General features: G+C 52.4%; 7 protein-coding genes across 7 annotated transcripts; 2 read left to right on the forward strand and 5 right to left on the reverse strand.

The window, feature by feature from the left end:
* Positions 1–75: 75 nt before the first annotated feature.
* CONPUDRAFT_147345 (uncharacterized protein) lies at positions 76–1,544 on the reverse strand. The gene has a single exon (XM_007776452.1). It carries the CDS (start codon positions 1,518–1,520, stop codon positions 108–110), a length of 1,413 nt encoding a protein of 470 aa, XP_007774642.1. The 5' UTR covers positions 1,521–1,544; the 3' UTR covers positions 76–107.
* Positions 1,545–2,022: 478 nt separating this feature from the next.
* On the reverse strand, positions 2,023–4,610 carry CONPUDRAFT_112498 (uncharacterized protein). Its single transcript, XM_007776453.1, has 13 exons — positions 4,321–4,610; positions 3,919–4,233; positions 3,733–3,852; positions 3,670–3,676; positions 3,562–3,619; positions 3,493–3,509; positions 3,389–3,435; positions 3,307–3,329; positions 3,193–3,253; positions 2,899–3,105; positions 2,833–2,849; positions 2,681–2,770; positions 2,023–2,565 (listed from the first exon to the last, which is right to left on the reverse strand). Exons 1-13 carry the CDS (start codon positions 4,537–4,539, stop codon positions 2,358–2,360), a joined length of 1,389 nt encoding a protein of 462 aa, XP_007774643.1. The 5' UTR covers positions 4,540–4,610; the 3' UTR covers positions 2,023–2,357.
* A 439-nt stretch (positions 4,611–5,049) lies between these two features.
* On the forward strand, positions 5,050–5,928 carry CONPUDRAFT_85497 (uncharacterized protein). The gene is made up of 2 exons (XM_007776454.1): positions 5,050–5,251; positions 5,311–5,928. The coding sequence occupies exons 1-2, from the start codon at positions 5,162–5,164 to the stop codon at positions 5,695–5,697; spliced, it is 477 nt and encodes a 158-aa protein (XP_007774644.1). The 5' UTR covers positions 5,050–5,161; the 3' UTR covers positions 5,698–5,928.
* A 3,988-nt stretch (positions 5,929–9,916) lies between these two features.
* CONPUDRAFT_85498 (glycoside hydrolase family 5 protein) lies at positions 9,917–12,591 on the reverse strand. Its single transcript, XM_007776455.1, has 14 exons — positions 12,414–12,591; positions 12,317–12,348; positions 12,196–12,256; positions 12,019–12,142; positions 11,883–11,957; positions 11,726–11,826; positions 11,645–11,669; positions 11,432–11,579; positions 11,062–11,362; positions 10,917–11,009; positions 10,856–10,862; positions 10,761–10,806; positions 10,544–10,698; positions 9,917–10,479 (listed from the first exon to the last, which is right to left on the reverse strand). Exons 1-14 carry the CDS (start codon positions 12,509–12,511, stop codon positions 10,054–10,056), a joined length of 1,692 nt encoding a protein of 563 aa, XP_007774645.1. The 5' UTR covers positions 12,512–12,591; the 3' UTR covers positions 9,917–10,053.
* Positions 12,592–13,911: 1,320 nt separating this feature from the next.
* CONPUDRAFT_112503 (uncharacterized protein) lies at positions 13,912–14,726 on the reverse strand (the record flags this gene model as incomplete). The annotated part of the gene is made up of 2 exons (XM_007776456.1): positions 14,137–14,726; positions 13,912–14,071 (listed from the first exon to the last, which is right to left on the reverse strand). Coding segments are annotated over exons 1-2 (645 nt in total), but the record flags the coding sequence as incomplete, so codon positions are not given.
* A 1,434-nt stretch (positions 14,727–16,160) lies between these two features.
* Positions 16,161–18,404, reverse strand: CONPUDRAFT_140163 (WD40 repeat-like protein; the record flags this gene model as incomplete). Its single annotated transcript, XM_007776457.1, has 7 exons — positions 16,161–16,250; positions 16,302–16,949; positions 17,005–17,201; positions 17,267–17,346; positions 17,407–17,655; positions 17,714–18,152; positions 18,375–18,404. The coding sequence occupies 6 exons, from the start codon at positions 18,402–18,404 to the stop codon at positions 16,499–16,501; spliced, it is 1,446 nt and encodes a 481-aa protein (XP_007774647.1). The 3' UTR covers positions 16,161–16,250; positions 16,302–16,498.
* A 56-nt stretch (positions 18,405–18,460) lies between these two features.
* On the forward strand, positions 18,461–19,213 carry CONPUDRAFT_16487 (alpha beta-hydrolase; the record flags this gene model as incomplete). Its single annotated transcript, XM_007776244.1, has 4 exons — positions 18,461–18,538; positions 18,602–18,782; positions 18,831–19,072; positions 19,133–19,213. Coding segments are annotated over 4 exons (582 nt in total), but the record flags the coding sequence as incomplete, so codon positions are not given.
* Positions 19,214–19,244: the final 31 nt, after the last annotated feature.

A 19,244-nucleotide genomic window follows, 5' to 3' on the forward strand; every position in this document is an offset into this window, starting at 1 on the left:
ACTCGAGTGATAGAGCATTCCACGTCGTTTATTTTAAAGTACACCGGAACGAGGATATGTGGGTGGGTATCGATTAAAACTAAAGCCAAGGGTACGAAGCCTTTTTTTCAAGACGTCTCATCATTCCCGCAACTCGTCAGCACAAACTCTGTGAGCACACCGCCCTTAGCCACGCGTCTTTTCGCCTCAATATCCCAAGCTAGCTCCAATTCCTCCTTCGTCGGATGGACTACCTCCAACTCGATAGCCTCTAAGGTAGGACACACCAACGGATTCGCCAGCTGTCTTAAGACAGGAGCGTACGCGGGGTACACGCGGAGGCTGAACCGCGTCAGCGGCCGCTCGACCAAGCCGCGCCATATATCTCCAGGCTCAACGTAAGGGTCGCTGATCTCGAGCGAGGTGAGCGACGGCGCGGAGTCGAGGAGGTCCCTGAGCCAGATGGTCATGATGGCGCCATGTTGCACACACGAATCCTCCTGTCGGCTAACAACAAGACGTTGCAAAGCAGGAGGGCGGAGCGCACGGAGAAACCCCGCGAGGCGGTAGTCGATATCTATGTACGCCGGGTTACCGACGACCTCGAGATGGGTCAAACGTGGCATGACGAAGGGTTCCCAGTGAGGCCCGTTAGTGTTGAACCCGGAGAGGTGGAGAGTGAGGGACTCGAGCGCGGGAAGTTGTGTGATGGATTTGAGAAGGCGGTGATACCACGCTTCGTCGCGTATGATGGTGTTGCGCAAGGAGAGCGTGGTCAGGGAGTTCCACGGGACGGGAACGAAGCGTTGCAGCATCGTCATCGGGTCTTCGTGCCATGTGTGGACAAAAGAATCCGCCATGAAAGAGTCTACGAGGAGAGCAGGGCCCGGGGTTGGGCTTGAAGCGCCGGTGACGATCCGTGCACGTTGGTACTCCTCTCGTGGGGGAATCCACTGTCCTAAATGAGGCGTGTCAAAGCGTCCGATGTGCGAGACGGTCTGGAGAGAGGACAGGTCTTGGACAAGAGCGTCCCAGGCGGCGCTGCTAGGCGTGGGGATGTGTGGGCGACGATCCTCCTTGCAAAAAACGAGTACGCCGTACGACTCGATTGAGCGGATGCGATGAAGGAACGCAGGCTGACGGAGGGTGCAAAAGATTGCGTCTGGGTATGGGCTCGCTAGATTGTACATGTCGTGACGAACGACAACGTCGACCTGAAACGTACGCTCCGGCCCCGCCGTTGCAGACACCTGGAACCACCTTTTGAGAAGCGAAAGTATTCTCCGTATGCTTTTCTCGCTATCGGCTGATGGATCTTTGAACTCTTGTGCTATGTTGACGTACACCTTCTTCCACAGAAGCGTCGATGCTAAGGCTATCTCCTTCCACCGCTTGCAGACCGCGAGAAAGAGGAGAGGGGCATCAATAGACGAGACAATGGAGGGCTCTTCCGGTAGACAATGAACAAATATGTCGTCCACAAGCTCGTTTGGAAGGCTCTCGAAGAAGCAGGGATTCGACGATGATTGATGGGAGGTCATGATGGCGATGGCGATGGAGAAGGTGATGAAAGTAATCGAGTAGGAAGAGATGTATCACTTGAAGCTGAGGTTGATGAAGACACAAGAGCATCTCGAGCGCTCGCTCTTTATCCACCAGTACGGACAAGACATCGGTACCCTGCTCCCATTTCGAGCCCCGGTCGCCTTAGCATAGCAAAGAGGTTTCGAGAATAATTGGCGACGTCGTCGAGCACGCCATGAGTCTTCATATATTATTTGCTGTAGATTCCAAGAGCCTCAACCGTAGGTGCAAAACCTCCGCGCTCTTGACAAGCTCTTGACAGAAATGACGGTCGTTGGTAAATCGAGGAGACGACCGGGAGATGCCGGGAGTCGGCCCTTGTGCATGCAAGCGCCGGCGTTCCCGCGCGGCTAAAAGTAGGCATAGGCTGTGCCACTGCTTCTACAGGCGGCCCACTTGTCGTCTTTGCTTTGTCTCAAAAAAGACAATTGCGAGATGGTCATCTGTCGTGATACGGGACGGTTCATCGATATGCACAGCTTTGTGACGTTAATGAGAGGGACAAGAGATCTAGATATTGGCTTGGTGGTGTCTGTAATTTCCTTCGGACGTCGCGCCCGAGGTTGATTCAAGTGGTACATATTATGTCGTTAGCCACCGTCTCGATCTACAAAGAGGTTACAGGTATACACAGAAGCTAAGAGTAAGAGAGGAGGTACCACAAGGTCTAAAAGAGAAACAAACGGATAACAAGCGCCCATAGGCACTACAGCATACACGCCTCGTCGTTTACACGTGGACGTCACCAAATGCCTAACCCCACCGTCATCGATGTCATAGAAGAGGCATTGACACTAATCTTCGTCTTCACCGAGCACATGTGTCTCCTCCGCTTCGCCCGGCACAGCAGCGTACCACTTGGGCGCAGCTCCGCGGGGCGAGGTGAGTTCAATGGCGTTGTCACCTGCCAGAGCGGTTTGCGAATTCGAGGACGCATTTCGGCCCGAGATGGTGAAGAGGTGAATGAGCGCTAGTACAAGGGTATACAGGAGGAATGTGATGCTGTAAATTGAAGCGAGGTGTCAGTCGAATCGATAAGAAAGAAGAATGGGTCGAGCCATGTGACAGGGACGAAGAAGACAAGAAAAGGTTGAAAGGAAAGGAAGGAGAGACGGACCTGAACATGATAAGGATGTACGTAACATGGTCCATGCCTTCATCGTTGGCAAATCCAAGCTCTTCATCCGTCGCTGACATGAACAGGATTCTGCATAGGCGCATATAATTAGCCAAACGTACACCAACCCCGAATGGGACCGATACACGAACCCAGAAGCAACCAATAGCTAGCGATGAAAGTGAGCATAGATTGATAACGCGCAAAGAAAAGCGTACGAAAGGTGGCAAATGCCTGAACGCTTTCTCAGCGTTGACTCTCCCAGCTTCCTGCGATGCTGACGAATCTCCCGGCGCGAGCGTGTGTTCGCTGTTGTTATCACCCTGCACCGGTGGGACATCGTACCTCGCCGAGGAGAGGAAGCACACTTCAACGATGCGTGAAAGCCCGGCAGCTGAGAGTGTGTAGCCAAACGTCGCGTGGACCTGTTCAAGCCATACAGCGTTAATTCGGCTCAATGGAAGGGGGGAAAGGAAGTAATAGAGTGAAGAGGTGAAAGAACGCTGGCTGACCATCGTCGAGATCATAAGCGCCTGTGCGTGTCCTGCCATAGCCCATCCTGTGAGGATAATGCTGTGGTACGTCAGTCATCCGAACTACTATGTGAGCATGTGAGCGGATCGTACATAATACTAGGGATCACGGAACGCTGGAGGTCATAGGCAATGTCAGTGGGAATAACGCATGTCAGGAGCTCTGGCGACATGCCTGGTTGTTCCGCGACAAGAAAATGCCTAACATTCCTCCTGTCCACCCTATACACTCTCCGTGAGCCTCGGGTCCTCGCATCAGAGTTCGCTACTACAACTTACAAAGAACACCGAGGATACTGATCACCTCGGTGAGTAGGCTGTGGTTCGTGAGATTGTCCGAAGACTTACGTATGCTGCATGTCCTTGACCGACCAAGCGCCCCCGTGATGCTCGGTGAACGTGTTGACTGTGCTATGGGTAAGCGTAACGCCAGGATGATGATGGGGCCTGACATACCAATCCCCTTTACTCCAGATCAGATGTCCATTCATTAGTAGAGTGAAGGTTCAAGGTACGCACCCACAGAGTAATGACCCAGGAATCCCACCATTCTGGGCTCCTCCCGCTCCGCCGCACCCAAGACTCGCCGACGATGAACATGATAGCCATGATAGTGCCATACGCAATGAACCCGCTTCCCTAAACCAGCGTTAAAACGTGAACACGCGCTCGATGGTACAACACATGCGAGCAAAAGCAACGTACCATGATGTAATGCGCCAAACACTGTCCCAAGTGTCCGCCCCGACAATAGCCCCTGAACGATATCGACCCAAACAACATCTGCACCCACCCCAGTATTGGATACGCCTTTCCGACAATCCCGTGCGCCTTGACAGCATACGGCCGAATAGTACGCTCGTGGATGTGCAGTTTGAGGTACACGCCGAGCGCAAGCTGGATTGCGACAGGGAGCAGGAGGATCTTGGCGAACGGTCCATGCGCAGAGCGAAGGAACTGGCGCCCCTTGTGAGCGTGTCCAAGGAATATGCCGCCTATTGTGAGTGCAATTCCTGTGCTCTGATATTGTTATACCATGCGAGTACCGGGATTAGCTGTAAGTTGGACGCGGACACGGATACGGATAGGAAGGTGCAGAGCGCTCACCTGTAGAGGTACGTGCCACCGACTTCGTGTGATGCCAAGTACCATTCCTACAGGGAATAGTATGCCCCATACGAGTGCTTGGAGGGCCATGTGGATCCAAAGGATTGCATCGATAGGCGCGTTGGCGTCCTCCTCCGTGAGTTCATCATGATGTTCGTGGGCGGCTGCGAGGAGTGCCAGAGAAAGAAGACATAGGGGAAGTTCAAGAGCGCGACGCATCGTTGGCTGCACCAGCCCTGGGATGAAAAATATGCAAACCTAGGACGAGGAAAAGAGGATGGAGAATATGCGACACAGCGTCAGTCAGCCCTTCGGCCGCGGCAAGCGTCGGGAAACGTACAGCGTCTGGCGTCATCGGTCTTTGCCGAAGGCGGCGGCCCAGAATTTGTCAGCCTCTTTGACTCAGCTCCTTCACATCACCTTCAAGCTATCCTTCGCTCCTTTGACTCTTTGTTCGACTCGTTGGGGCTCATACTCACTGTCAGTGACTCGATCTCACAATCACCTGTCCATTTTCCACTTAAAATGTATTTGTTAATCCATGAATTCCTAGGCAAGGGAGTCCTAGCTCAGAGGCCTCCACACGCGGACAATGGGCACCATCCCACAAAGGCGCCTCTCCTTGTCAGCGTTCCTGAGAGCGCTTCAAGCTGCTATTTGAAATACATCGCTAAAACAAGTTAAGTGTGTACGAGACTCGGTTTGGGTGGTACAGCTTGACTCAGATCACAGGATTGCACTACCATTATCCACAGCGTTGAGGCGCCGTTCCACGCCAGCTATATAACACGCTAAGATATCTCTTTCAGCAGCATCAGCCTCATCTCGAGGAAACACTGTCATGACAGCTTTCAATCGCCCGCGCGCACAACTTGTCCGTTCTTCTGTCAGGAAGCCGGGAAAGAAAGGAATGGGATGGATGAAGGAATCGGTAAGTCAAAGTTAATTTGATACTCGCTTTCGTTGAATTGACCATCTGGATGGTCTCAGGCTCGATGCATAACGCGAGCACGCGATGTCCGGGAACACATTTGTGAACATAGATCGCGCTATGCAGAAAGTCGCTGCGCCTTTCCAAATTCCTCCACGCCACCCATCGTGATTTGTGTCGAAATCGAGATCCACGTCGAGCGAAGTGACAAAGGGGCTTGGGAGAATCATAGCTTGTACCCCGACGTCAAACCGCCGATCTCATTTTCAAAGAGTCTCGATCCGTCCAAGTCTATCACCCTACAAGTCACCCCATCCATATCATTCACCGGGTTAAATCGCTGCTTCCTCCGAGAGGGATCATTTAATGAACATTTAATTCGATTTTTGTTGTTTTTGGTACCCGTCCTTGCATTGAAGGATGGGGTCTTACTCGCATTGCGCTGAGATGAGTAGTCTGTTGGAACATTTAGCCTGAGATATTGCATTTGTATCGAATTTGTTTTACTCCATTTCATGTATCTTAGTACATATCATTTCGCCATTCTGTGCCTTTGCTCTGGAAGAGATTATACTTTGTACTCACTTTGCTCGTCTTGTGCTCATCACGGCTTTGCTAGTCTGTTCTAGCCATATATCCATCATAATGATCATTACAGCGTCAGGGCTTTCCTCTCCCCCATCTAGCTTCCAGACTTGAACACAGCATCCACGTGGGTATTCAGGAGTTCCCTGATATATTTGAATTATCCCAGTGCGTCTCAGATAGAACAACAGAGCGACTCCGCTAATTGACACTCACGCACGCAAATGCCGGCAGCACTAGTACTGCGTCGCGAACGTGTTGACAAGCGGAAGTATCTTGCCGATCACGGCTGCCTTGGTATTTCAGGGTACTTCCCAGACTTTGTTGGCAGAAGTCTAAACGTCTGACATGTTGGACTAGGCTTTTTCGGGAAACATTAGATTTCCTCATCATTTTTCGCCGCCTTACAAACCCTTTGCGCCTTGCTAGGCACAAGCGCTATTGTTGTGAGGGCGTGAACTTTGTTAAGCGCTTAAAACATCTACCTAAAATCGGATGCTACGGTCAGTGATGTTGCGTGCTTAGACAGGTACCTCGAGACAAAGAATAGGAGAGAATATGCTTCTGTCATCCTCGAGAAGCCTTGATGGTATGATTGGCGCAACGGAGGATCTCAGACCCGGCGGATCTCTCAAATGAAGCCGACGTCTCGGGTAGTCGATCATGATATGGTGGCTTCAATAGAATCTCTGTCGTCGCCGACTCGCCGTGGCTGCCACTCCGAGCTATCAGAGTACGTGATGCGTCATTATGTCCTGCGGAAGAAGAGCATACGTCACGAATACACTGCAGGGTAGCAAAACAAACGGGTTCCGAAGATGCAGTACTATGCGCAAGACCGTCTAAACGGGTACGGCCTCAAACGGAGTACAGGGGAAGCCAACATGGAAGGTCCAGAACCGACGTGACTGGACCAGGGGAGTCCCTGAAAAGAAGCCTCATGTCACTTCATATTATTGTCTGATGGCAGACTCGTCACACCGCAACATGTCCCACAAGGATCCACAACAAAACGCGCGATTGAGCCCCGCTGTTGCCTTGCCTCGGAGCATGACTCGCTTCGATCCTGACTTGCTGTGCATTCTAGAGTATTTAACCAGTTCACCCCTCCTCATCCTTCCCTCAACCGCCCTCTTGTTTCTGTTTCGTCCCCCTCACGATGAATCAATCCCATAACCCGCTGTTCCATACCCTCGATGCTGTAGACCATCACCTACCAGCTGACGCTTTTATGCCCGGGAACATGTTCCCGCCACCCACTGCAGAGTTGATTCCGCCGTCCAGCGATGCGCCCATCCTATCCAGTGGCACGGATGCCATAATCGACTGGGACCTCGCGCACAGCTGGCGCTTCGACCTTGGGCTTGACGACATGTCTCCTACCGCTGCCTTCGGTGCTTTACAAGTTAACGCCTTGACGCCATCCGAAAGCGCGCATCCTCTCTCGTTCTCAGCATTAGGCAGTCCCCCTGGTGTGGATAACACGACTTCGTCGACAACTCCCTACGACACTCTAACGCACGCTTCGTCCTCTGTTAACGGCACTCCCCCTTATACAACACCAACCTCAGTCGCACATCAAACACGGCCGCTACCTCTCTCTGAAAACCCAGAGTTCACTTATCGTCATGCACCTTTGCCACAGGCTGATATCACCAACGATGGCCTAGCGATTCCCGGCGCCGTCTCTTCAGAACGGTACACCAACCGCGACGTCTCTCACTTCAACCCCTTCTCCAATGCTCCTCACGTGTCATCCCCTCTCAGCGCCGCAAGCAACGCCACCGCGTACAGCTCCCCAATTTCTCAGACTATGTCTGGTGCAGGAGGACCCTTGATTACACGGACGAATGTGAGTATATCGAGCTCTGATAATCTTCAGAATGCTCACATTTTAGCAGCCTGTTCCCATCAGCACCCATTATGGTACTCCTCCGACGGAGGGGTTGTCGCATCGCCAGGGCGCTTCGAGGTAGTTTTCCGACTACTGACTGCAATGCTCTGCTCACTTCTTGCCGGATGTTTGGCCAGTACGTTTCTCGGACCTTCAAGCCCCCGTGTGAACGTTCTCCCCACCGGCCGCCCTCGAGAGTTCACTCCATTGACAAAGCCGGATAAAAATATGAAAGCCTGTCTCAGCAACCTAAGTCCACTGCCGGAGGTGTGGGTAAGTGGCGGTGATATCAACTTGATTGCTGCATACTCATCGCCGTTGAAACGTTTATAGACCATGAATAGGCGTCCTACCGATCTTAGAAACGTAGACGAGTGCGTCTGGAGTCCCTACGGACTTTGGCTGCACAAAAGGCTATGTGACATGATCGGCAACGGACCTCCTGAATACAACGGTAACAAAGAGGTGGAACAACTTTTCCTAACATGCATCGACAAGGCCATAGAGGCACTCGGAGAGATGGATTCGATAAACTGGGGAAAAGATTCGGTAAAACTCGCAAAGGTGAGTACAGTTCTACTTTCTTCAACGTGAAGACACTCATTCCTCGCAGTACTACCAAAGCCGTGCTCGGAACGCATCAATGGGTGGCCTCGTGCGGGGTGTTGAGAGCGCGACCGATGAGTCCGCCGTGTCGTCGTCCACTAAGACGTCTCCTTCAGGTTTGTCAATTGATTATATCGCGATCCGAGATCAATATAACTCACGTATTCTTGCCTCCTCTAGGACCATCCCAGTCAATCGAAGGGTTCCTGGACCCGCGACTTGAGATCGCCCAACGCGAGCCCGTCTACACAGCACACAGGCCTTCGAACAGCAGGTTTTCATCCCCTGTTGACGTAATCGAAGTGAAACAAAAGGTAAAGCACCTCGATTACCGCTTCATCGCTGACTTGGCTGATTGTTTTGCTTGCGCAGACTCTTACTCGAACGGCGGTCAAAGCAAAGCAACGCGCCCATGAGAAAGAAAACAGAGAGCCCGTCAACTCTCGATCCAAGAGACAGAGAGAAGACGATGGCGATGACTACGCCCTCTTCACCCACCGCGGTGAAGAGAGCAACAAACGTAAGAGAACCACCAACGCGACCACGGCTTCCTCAGCCATGTCCGCACAGCCGGCAGTTTCTTCCGCTGGCTACCCCCCTTCCACCTCTGGCGGGCGGACGTACCAATATCCCCCTCGTTCATCCCTTGGGAGCGACAATCTAGGATGGGAGCAGGGAAACGCGTACGCGATGGATATGCAACCTCGCACGATGCCGGAGCACCAGATCAACTCCGCTCCTTCAGCTTCCTCATCCGGTCATCACGGGTACTATCAATACCCGAGATCCGACCATGGCGCGTCGACCTCGTCGACTTCGACTGCGAACATGACCGCTGCTATGAGGAACGAGACGTCATACCAGGCGCATCAGCGCCATATTCCGGCGCCATACTACGATCGCCACGCTCCTATTCCTGGCTTCGGCAACACCATGCCTCGCTACAACCTTCCGGGGCACGGTTACCCAATCCCTTCTCAAGGTCCTCAGTATTGAAGAATGCCATTAATATTGACTTTACATCAAGGTTATTCATTTTCACCTCCTCGATAGTCCTTGTATCGCAAAAGCTAATTGTTAGCTACTTCACTGCGCAGAATTTTGTATCGACTTTAGTGTATAATAATAATCCTTGGATACTGCGTTTGAACAAGTTGTGCGATGCTATTGTTTGTTGGATAAAGAGTGAATACCCGAGAGCCAGAAGTAGGCGAACTGCGGGTCAAGACCAATAATCTGCCTTGCGCAGGAAGCAAAAGTCTCACAATAAGGTGAATGAGTTGAAAAAACCCCGATTGGAAGTCGATGCCCTGCAGCTACTGTCACAGTTCCATAAAATGCACGCTCCTCCGGATGGATACACGCAGAAGTTAGTGTAGAGGAAACTTAACTTGCACTGTATATCTCAGTGCAACGTACCCAGTATCAACATGAAACCTCTCAGATGGGGGATAAGTGCAGAATCGAGAAATGGAGGAACCCATGGTGATGCTTGAACAGCGATTATTTGTTTTTAAATATAAGGCAGCGAAATTCCTACTAGCTCATGCGTTCATAAGAAAGACGGCGAACTCACTACAGAAACCAGTAATTACCAAGTAAAACAAAGGTCGCTCAAACACCCGAAGTAAACTGTACGTGATCACTAAGTTGAATCATACGCGAAGATGAGAAGCAAACAAGGAAAGGAATCATTTTCTACTCGTTCGTTGTTCACTCAGAAGTAGTGACCACCCGAGTGTCTATGGGCTTGGAGAGCCTTGCGCATTTTCGGGGCCTTGGTGAGAGGCGTGCCAGTGGGGAGCGTACCATTCGCAGAGGTCTCCGTCGGGGCAGAGCCAGTGTTCTGAGGAGCACCAGACGACTCGCTGCCGGTCGTCTTGTCCGCCGCAGTCGCAGTAACAGCAGTGGTCGCGGCGGGGGCGGCAGGACCGGTGCTAGTGGATGCAGCACTCGTCAAAACAGCGTTCATGGTAGTCGACGTGTATGTCTTCCCGATGTAGGGCTTGCACACATCCGCATCGTTCAGCTGCGCCGGGTTCTGCGTGAGGAAACCCATCTTGAGGGCTTCGAGATAGGACCATTGGCGCGCGAGCGAAGTTCCGTTGGTCAACGCCGAGATCTCGGTCTTGAAGTTCCAGAACTGTAAAGCGTCGAGTGCATTGATATCAGATGAGATTGCGAGTGACGGCGGAAGGTAAACTTACGATCCATCCAGCTCCTTGGCTGTAGGCATACTTCTGCGCGTCAGCCCACTTGTAGAGGAACGCGTCGGTTGCATTGAACTGGGTTGGCAGACCCCACTCGCCGAACCACAGAGGGGTGTTTCCGAGTTTGGCGTCGTTCTGAATGCGGTTCAGGTCTTAAAGGCACCAGAGTGATGAGCAATGTGATATCGGGCAATGAGATTATCACGGCACTTACTGCAAATACTGATCAGGTACGCTTCCGGGTTCGAGTCAGCAACACCCTGCGGAACATTAGTCTACTTCGGGTGACCCTAGAACATGATCACCTACACCGAATCTGTGAGAAAGCATGTTAGATTGTTGTAGCTTATACGACGGACTTATAACGTACGAATAGTAAAGATGGTTGTCGTATCCTTGCGGTCCGATTTTAGCATCAGCAGGGTTCGACGGGTTGTTGTACTGCCAGTTAACATCCATGAAGCTAAGATAAGAAGAGTCAACTTGCACTGTTCCTCACCCGGACTGTCACTTACCTAGTCACAATAGGATCCCGCTTCGTATCCATAAAGTCCAACAGCGTAAAGATACTCTCCAGCCCACACTCAGTGGCGATTTCAAGAATGATGGGCACCGCATCCGCGAGCGCAAGCTGCACTTCAGGGTTAAGCGCAGCCGCGGCAGCATCAGCGACTGAGCCCAACGCGGCGGTGAAGTTGGTGCCGAGACCAAGACCGAGAATGTCCGCGTCGGGGTTGAGGCCAAGGTTGAGGTCGATACCAGGGATGCCAATGATAAGCTCGATCGTGCGGACGACTTGGACGAAGTTCTTCTGGACTAAGTATAAACTCATTTAGCAACAAGGCAACGTGCATGTGGTGGAGGACTAGAAGATAGAGTACATACAGTCACCGTATCCAGGGGTCTGGGTGGCATTCATGGTAGGTTCGTTGACGGCTTCGATAGAGAAGACGCTACCAAAGTTGGGGTCCATGTGCGTGAGGGCGGTCATAACTGACGTCCAGACAAGCGCGCGGTGATAATTGTAAGGGGTCTGAAGTGGCATATCCATGATTAGCTGCAGAACTTCCACTCGCTGTAGGAACAACTTCAACTCACGTAGAACTGGGGCGTGTCCGTGCAGCTGAAGGAATCACTGGTAAGACTCGCTTGTATGCGCTATGTAAGTTATGTACTCACTTTCCGGTGAACTGCTGGTTGGCTGACTGTACACCCGGCAGAGCGTGGTGATCAAGGATCACGCTTATTCCAGCGTCCTTGAGCCAGCCGAGACCTTGACGCTAGATATATCATGGTTGGCGAACCTTACCAATCCACTGAGACCCGGTGAACTCACGAGGTATTTGAGACCACCCTTCGGGTATGCTTCGTGCGACGGGTCCACCAAAGCCTCGATGATCCAGTAGCCAAGCTGCAAGAGAGTTAGTATCGTGTAGAACCTACGTCGGGGGTGTAAGAGTAACTGTACGCACCGGAATGCGGACCGTGTTGATGCCAGCGGCCTTCAACTCGGAGACATGATCCTGGGTGAACCAGGTTTCCCAGTGCTGCGCAAACTTCTCGTCCACGGTCTCAGGGTACGCTTTCGCGAACGCGCTTGGATACCATGAGGTGATGGTTGACATCGTAGGAAGGAACTTTATACTCACTGCTCCGTAGCTATACAGTCCTGGCAGTTTTGACATGATTGCCCGCCCATATCCAGCCACCCTGAAACACCATCAGCGACTTTGGACTTGTGGCTCATGAAGTGTCAATGGCTTTGCTCACCCTGGGGTAACATCCATGACTCGAGGACCAACCTAGTGCAAGACGGTGACGCTCTCGTCAACAAATTAGAGAAGGAGGAACGAGCCCGAAATCTCACCATGAGCCCAAGTTTACACCGTATATCTTGTCGGGCATTCCAGCAAGCACGCTGGTGAGCAACGACGCCAGCCAAACACTGGCGAAGAGAAGACGCATTACTGCGATGGAGGGAAAGTAGGGTATGAAAAGAGTGACTAGGGTGCGTCAAAGGAGGGTCGATGCGTCGGAGAGAGCGGACGCGTGCGGAAACAAAAGGGAAGTGAGGGAAGGGGGTGAGGTAAGTGCAGCGAAGAGCAAGGTTGCAGTTATAGCATTCTACGCGCCGTCACAGTCAGGGTGTCTGGACAGGGCGAACCTAAATTATCTGTCACAGCTCATTGAGTCATGATCAGACCTCAGAGTGTTTCTTCGACACATACATTGAGATTCTGAGAAGGCGTTTAATGCGGAGGCAATCATCAGCATAGAAGAGTTCATTTTTGCCACAACCAAGGGACCCGAAGTACCCCCGACCATGGATTTGAGCAGAGGTTCGTAGGGATGTGCTTGAAGCGAGTCATCTTCCATACATCAGCCGGTAGCAGAGGTCTGACCAGATTCGTGTGCATCGAAGGCGGGTCACCAGGGGAATTTGGTCGGAGACGCGCTCACGTTGAAACGTTGACGCGTTGTTCATTGGCTCCGGGTTCGCACGGTGCTCCGACTGTGGGGCTCGCCAAGAGCTCATCGAACAAATTTAAGCTGAAAGCGTCTGGCACTTGCTAGCCCACCCAGATTAACTCCAGCCGAAAAAGAGAGCTGATGACCTTTATTTCTGTTCTCTACCTTATGATCTAACACCGCTGGTTTTGCTGGCATTCAAAAATAGAAACTATGAGTATGGTAACTTCGTTGTCACCGCAGCGCGCTAGCACCGTTCTGAGCTTCGTCGCGAACTTACTCTTGGAAGCCTCGTGGAGATTAAAACCACCCTGTGTTTCAAACACCCGTGTCCTCGGTGTAAAGACTGTACGATCCCAAGTCTTGAATGAAGGATGCCTTCGACAGCTTCAATTTGCAGTTTGATGTAGTACTCACGACCAGCGCTCCCGGGGGCTGTACGGCCTGCTCCATCATACTCTAGGATATCAGAGAATAAAAGCTGGCCGCGTTCACGAACCTTCAGAGAGCAAGTAGTACATGAAAAGAAAGAAAGAGCCAAAAACCTTTTTGACGGCCGCATTGTGCAAATTTAAACAACAATAACCTACAAGGCTCAACTCTCCTTGAATACGCCAACAGGTACAAATCACAGTGGTATCGCTTTCTCCATCTTACAGCAAATCTATTCGATCCCGAGCCAAGCACCGTCATTACCCTCCATCCGTGGTGATGAATACCGGAAATCAGCATGATCGAACATACAACGCAGTCTTCAGCGTTCCAGAGAGATACAAGTGCAGCTCCAGCTCGGATCGCAGGTCGTTGATATCATAATCTTTGTGGCGCTGCCACGATCTTTGGATCTCCTGTGAGCTCCCTGTATATTCCTCCTCGAATGCATTGAAATCCTTCGTGCGCCCAAAGTCAATGACACGGAAACTAGGAGTGCCCTTGGAGCGGAGGTGCGGCGGGATCGTGAGCGGACCCGGCTGAAAGACGATATTGCGTTGGTAGGCTGAGAGGTGGATAAACTCTGCCAGATGGAGACGCAAGAACATCGAGAATATCTCTTTCCTATGCGTCGGCCACAAATCGCGTCAGTGTCATATCCACATGATGCAGGCAGAAGAAATACATACGTTTCATCCTCAGACAGATCGCGTTTGGAGACCGGACTCCCGCAGTCCTCCATAAGCAATATCGGACTCTCTTTCGCTTTATCGTCAATCTCCGTGCACCCGCGCCACGCAGGTACATAGTACCCGTAGAATTGAGGAATGACCGCGCTTGCAGGCACGGGCTCCAACATGGGCGGCACCAGGTTATATCCCATCCACGACTCCGAAAGCGAGCTCGGGAACCTGTGGTACATCTTCGCCTCGTTTGTCAGGAGCGTACGAGCCGAGGATTTGTCTATCGCCATCTTCGCGGCCACTCGGACTGTCGAAGGGTCCGAGTCGTCGCCATCACTCGCCCTAATCTGCACGCCCTTAGCTAGCGACAGCTGGACAGAATAAACGCGCGAGTGGTGTCCAGTTCCTGTATGCTTCGCCGTGGAAAAGTCCAGATATCCAGTTGACGAAGACGAACAAGCCTCGAGGCCAGCTTTAACCACAGGTTCCATTTCACCGTTTCGTAGAACGGCGCGCACGTAGAGACTCGTTTCGAAAGGGCCAGTGGCGCTTAGTTCGTGGCGGGTGATAGGACTATCTGGAACGTCCACCAAGAGCACATCCGGTAGGTGGTCCGTGGGTATTGGCTCTTCGAGATTTACCACAGCTTTTTCCGACCCATGCTGCACAGCGGTGACTAAGCATGCGAGCGTACGCAACATCAGAAGACGAGTCTGATTTACCTTCTTACGATTAGAGGGCATCAAGCTGCATTGGTTCGAGTCGCAACGACCTTCGGGGACAGGAGAATGTGTATTCTTCACAGCGGAGGGGAAGAATTTGCGTACGATTTTGAGTGAAATACTTTTCCTCCATCCTGTCTGGGACCAGAAACATCAATATCATCACGGACTAGGGGGGACATGAAACAGTTACCAACCTCGTCTGCGCAAGTCTCTGACAATTTGATCCCAACTCAGCCGATGTTGACCAACGCAGAGGTCATCCTCTGCCGTCGTTCTCTCGAGGGTGATAGTCGGCGCAGGCAGAAAGTTGTTTTGCAGGGACCGCGTCGGAGGATCATCCATAGCCAAGAGAGACGACACTGTAGAAAGAGTGATGAACGATGAAACCCCGCAAGAGGTAAGTTTGCTCACAGAGCCGGCATTTGGATTCGAGGTAATCGGGCGACTCAACCGCGTGAGCGGCTTTCACCCTCCCTTGATTCTCCAAGTCCTGGGCAGGAGCTGAAGGCAGAATAAGCCTCGGCCACGGTCGCACGCGCACAGGCTGGACGCGTGGAAGGGCTGCAAGCGCCGGATCCGAAGGCCCCAATGCGTCCTGGATCATGCTCAGCGAGTATACCGTCATCTCTCGCCGCATCTCTGCTTCCTCGTCGTCGGCGGGGGCGTCGTCTTCCTCATTATCCACGTCCATCGCGTCTTCGCCATCGGGATGGTGCATTGCATCTTGTTCCTGCTCACCCTTTCCGCCATTCCCGCTCTGAACAGTGCCAGCTTCTTCCAAGCATGGTTTATCATCCTCCTTTCCTAAGTTGCTCGTCGCCTTAATCATGCACGCTTCCTTCTCCTTCTCCTTTCTCTCAGCGCGGGAAGCAGTTTGAGCGTCTCTTGCAACCCAGAAAAACGCTTCGGGATCATGCGCCCACATGAGCCCGTCTGGGGTGCGAACGCCAGTAGGCGGGTTTTCCCTGTCGAGATGAACGGGCGAACCTCGGGCGGAGGCATCCTCTCGATCGGTGTTGTTCTTCAAGATGGCGTCCCGCCGATTCCATTCGAGTCGTATGCGCCGAGACATGCGGTGAGGAGGGGAGCGTTATGGCAGAGTAAAGTGAGCAGAGAACGAACGAGGGTGGCAAGCGGGAGAAATTTGCACTTACGGACCGCTCGTCATTTTAACGACAGCTCCTGAGGAACCTGTTACAGGGGTTCCAGTTGAACAATGGACAGCGAAGAGGGAGCCGAGACACATCATCCACTCGTCAAGAAGATGCTTCGCCTCGAGGGGCTATGAGAGGAGTCATCTGTGGCAAAGAGACATCTCTACTTCCCGCAACGGTCAATTCACTACACCGCTTCATCCGCGGGCGCCTCCGCACCTAAGAAGAGATATCGTATTGCCTGTGAAAGGCCCTTGAGAAGCATGTGTAAAATAACCTGCATCAAACATACCATAGACAGCTAGGGTATCGCTCGTTGAAAACAGCGATGATCGGAATGCGCTGGAACGTGGCGTTCAGCTTTAATACCTGATCCAACGTCTACATGTTCGCTTCGAACGAAAGCGTTGTTTTTGGTATGTGGCCGGTATAGGCTAGGCATGTGTCCTGAATAGCAGAACGATAGCAAACGCAAAGTAGGCGACTAGCTTACTCCTCTTCTTCCTCGTCCTCTCCTTCCTCTTCCTCTCCTTCCTCTTCCTCTTCGCTCTCTTCTTCAACCTCCTCTCCCTCTTTGTCAGGCATATCCTCCCATCCGTCATCTTCAGCCTCACCCTCGTCGCTTTCTTCGTCGTCCCTCTCCCGCTTTCCATTAGCGTTCGTCTTTTCACCCTCTCCGGCTGCGTCTGATGTCAGCTCCCGCGAGGCGACAGTCAGGCATGTAAGCCGGGAGCCGCGTGTGTCGTACTCTGCCTTGGCTTCGATCGCAACCACCGATTTCGGTTTCAAAGACGCTGATGTTGAGGGAACGCTGGCGAGATCGAAAACGCGGATCTTTCCGTCAGAGGAGATTGTGCAGACGAGGAGGGTGCTAGGCGTAATGTCGGGTGGAGACGAAGAGTGGGGCAGGGCGATGTGGATGGTTTCGACCGCTTTGACGCTTTAAGGGCCAACTCAATGTCGTGGTCAATTCTGCATTGCTAAAGACAACATACCGGTTCTCGTGGCCCACGCACTCAGCGACCAAGTAGGGTGCTATATCTGGATCCTCAGGTACGAAGTATACGGTGGCCTTTTTGTCTTCAGCACCAATAACCAAGAACTCGCCATCGGCGTCAGTAGAAGAGGGTTTGCAGAAGAGTACAGAATGAATTCGGGAAGGGTGCTTGATAGAGTGACGTAAGGCCATGTCCTGTATTGTGATAAAGACAACCCACGTCAACCAGTGGGAGGGCTGAAAAAAGGCGGAAGACGCACGCTTGTGAAGATATCAATGGTGGATTGGTACTGCACGACAAAGGACTTTCCCGTCGCTGACCATTTTACGAGTTCTCCTTCTACAAAACGCACGCATATATTCTGGTTTCCTCTCATCAGGATTGATTCTGGAAGCTCACCCTTGCCCAACTTCGTGCTGGCCGCCCCTCGTCCCCGCATTAGATCCCATAGCCGAAGGGTACGATCTTGACCGACGCTGAGCGCGAGTTTTCCAGATGGATGCACCGCGAGGGCATTAACGCGTCCTGTATGGCCCTTGAGTGCCCGCAAAAGCGACCAGTCGCGTGCGCGGAAGAGGGCGAGGCTGCCGTCTTCCGAAGCCGAGAGGAGGTGGGCCCGTGAGGGAAAATGTAACTGGGTGATCGAACCTATACATAAGGTAAACTGAGGCTGGGAGGTGAAAAGGGGGTTCGGGCTGAGGCATACCTTGGTGGTGCATCAACCCTCCCAGCTCCTTTCGACGCCGAAGATCCCACAACTTGACGATCTCGTCGGCTGCCCCTGTCGCTAACCACTTCCCGCCTGGAGACGCTGCGACAGCTTTGACGCACGATACATGAGCAGGGAATGCGAAGGTCGGCTTGAGTACGATGTCGTACGAGGGCTCTGAACCCGAGGTAGAGGAAGAGGGAACAAGAGATGCATCCAGGCCATATAGGAGCTTTTCGTAAGAGCCGACGACGATGGTGAATGCACGCGGGAGATCCTTTATGGACCCATCGCCCAGGCCTTGTACGTTCTCTTGGGGTTTGGCCTTCTGCTTGCCTTTCGACTTCGTCGAGGAGGGAGGCGGTGGTGATGGCGCTTTTAGTGGCTTTGATGAGGCCTTTTGTTTTTCTTTGGATGCTGTATGGTGAGGCTTGCTCTTCGTTGATGAAGGCTTCTCGATGCGGACCTTCTTCTGTGGTCGCGATGACGGGGTAGGCATGGTGTTTGAGCTCGTTGCTTGTGACAGTGAGCGCGTATCTCAACGTTTTGCACAGCCACACAGCTTTTTGACTCCCCGGCTACTCGGTGATCGGTACGACTGCCGGCTCCGAGGACCGACTCCACAACGCGACTTGATCTTGGTCAACACTCTCGTTACGTTTCTTTCACTATTCTGTACGATACCCATACCCAGCCTCGACCTCGAACAAATCACTCACGCCCTCTACGAGGCACTGGATGATTATGGCAGCATTCAAGATGGAGAAACCTCTGGTTGTTCCCCCGCGAGGCGAACATACGGCCACGGTCTTCCTCCTCCATGTCAGTCAGCCATCCACCCCTTATCTGCAGACGGCTAGACTATGAACTGAAAGCAGCGTTCAGGGTCTTGGTGAAATGCCCCAGGATATTGACGGCATCTATAAATACTGCAGGGACAAGAAGAACTCAAACCTCCAGCACATCAAATGGATCCTTCCGTACGCACCGCTGCGGCCCATCACGAAGGACCACGGCATGATGAAACGCGGCTGGTTCGACGTCATAGTCTCGCATAAAGACAGACGTAACCCGAACAAACACTTTCCCGTCGATCCCAATGATCCTTACGAAGGCGAGGACGGGCCTGGTCTTCTGGAGACTGTTCGATACATCGACGAGTTGATCGAGGACGAATGCGCGAGCGGAATTCCCGAACATCGCATCGTTCTTGCGGGCCACTCTCAGGGAGCGGTCGTCTCTGTATTAGCCGGGCTTACTGGAAATAAAACACGCGACAGCGGCCAGGATGGTTGGAACCTCGCGGGTGTGATGTCAGTCAGTGGGTATATCCCTATCAAGAAGGTCTTTGCTAAGGTACAGACTTTGACTATCGAACACGATGGTCCGTTATTGACGTTCCATTCTGCTGCATAGTCTGTCGCACCACATGCACGCGAGATTCCAGTCTTTTGGGGACACGGAAAGGATGACAGAGTAATCTACGTCGATGCCTGCATCCAGGGCACTGAAGATCTAGCAGGAAAGT

Source organism: Coniophora puteana (assembly GCF_000271625.1).
Source record: "Coniophora puteana RWD-64-598 SS2 unplaced genomic scaffold CONPUscaffold_17, whole genome shotgun sequence".
NCBI classification, from domain to species: domain Eukaryota; kingdom Fungi; phylum Basidiomycota; class Agaricomycetes; order Boletales; family Coniophoraceae; genus Coniophora; species Coniophora puteana.

What these genes read in the sequence shown, in the direction of transcription:
- CONPUDRAFT_147345 (XM_007776452.1), bottom strand. Translation starts at nt 1,520, where the DNA reads ATGACCTCCCATCAATCATCGTCGAATCCCTGCTTCTTCGAGAGCCTT.
- CONPUDRAFT_112498 (XM_007776453.1), bottom strand. Translation starts at nt 4,539, where the DNA reads ATGCGTCGCGCTCTTGAACTTCCCCTATGTCTTCTTTCTCTGGCACTC. An exon ending in GGTGGCACGTACCTCTACAG is followed by an intron (nt 4,234 to 4,320) that starts GTGAGCGCTCTG and finishes TAACAATATCAG; the next exon opens with AGCACAGGAATTGCACTCAC. An exon ending in CGCTTATGATCTCGACGATG is followed by an intron (nt 3,106 to 3,192) that starts GTCAGCCAGCGT and finishes TGGCTTGAACAG; the next exon opens with GTCCACGCGACGTTTGGCTA.
- CONPUDRAFT_85497 (XM_007776454.1), top strand. Translation starts at nt 5,162, where the DNA reads ATGACAGCTTTCAATCGCCCGCGCGCACAACTTGTCCGTTCTTCTGTC. An exon ending in TGGGATGGATGAAGGAATCG is followed by an intron (nt 5,252 to 5,310) that starts GTAAGTCAAAGT and finishes GGATGGTCTCAG; the next exon opens with GCTCGATGCATAACGCGAGC.
- CONPUDRAFT_85498 (XM_007776455.1), bottom strand. Translation starts at nt 12,511, where the DNA reads ATGCGTCTTCTCTTCGCCAGTGTTTGGCTGGCGTCGTTGCTCACCAGC. An exon ending in GACTGTATAGCTACGGAGCA is followed by an intron (nt 12,143 to 12,195) that starts GTGAGTATAAAG and finishes ATGGTATCCAAG; the next exon opens with CGCGTTCGCGAAAGCGTACC. An exon ending in CGGACACGCCCCAGTTCTAC is followed by an intron (nt 11,580 to 11,644) that starts GTGAGTTGAAGT and finishes ATGCCACTTCAG; the next exon opens with ACCCCTTACAATTATCACCG.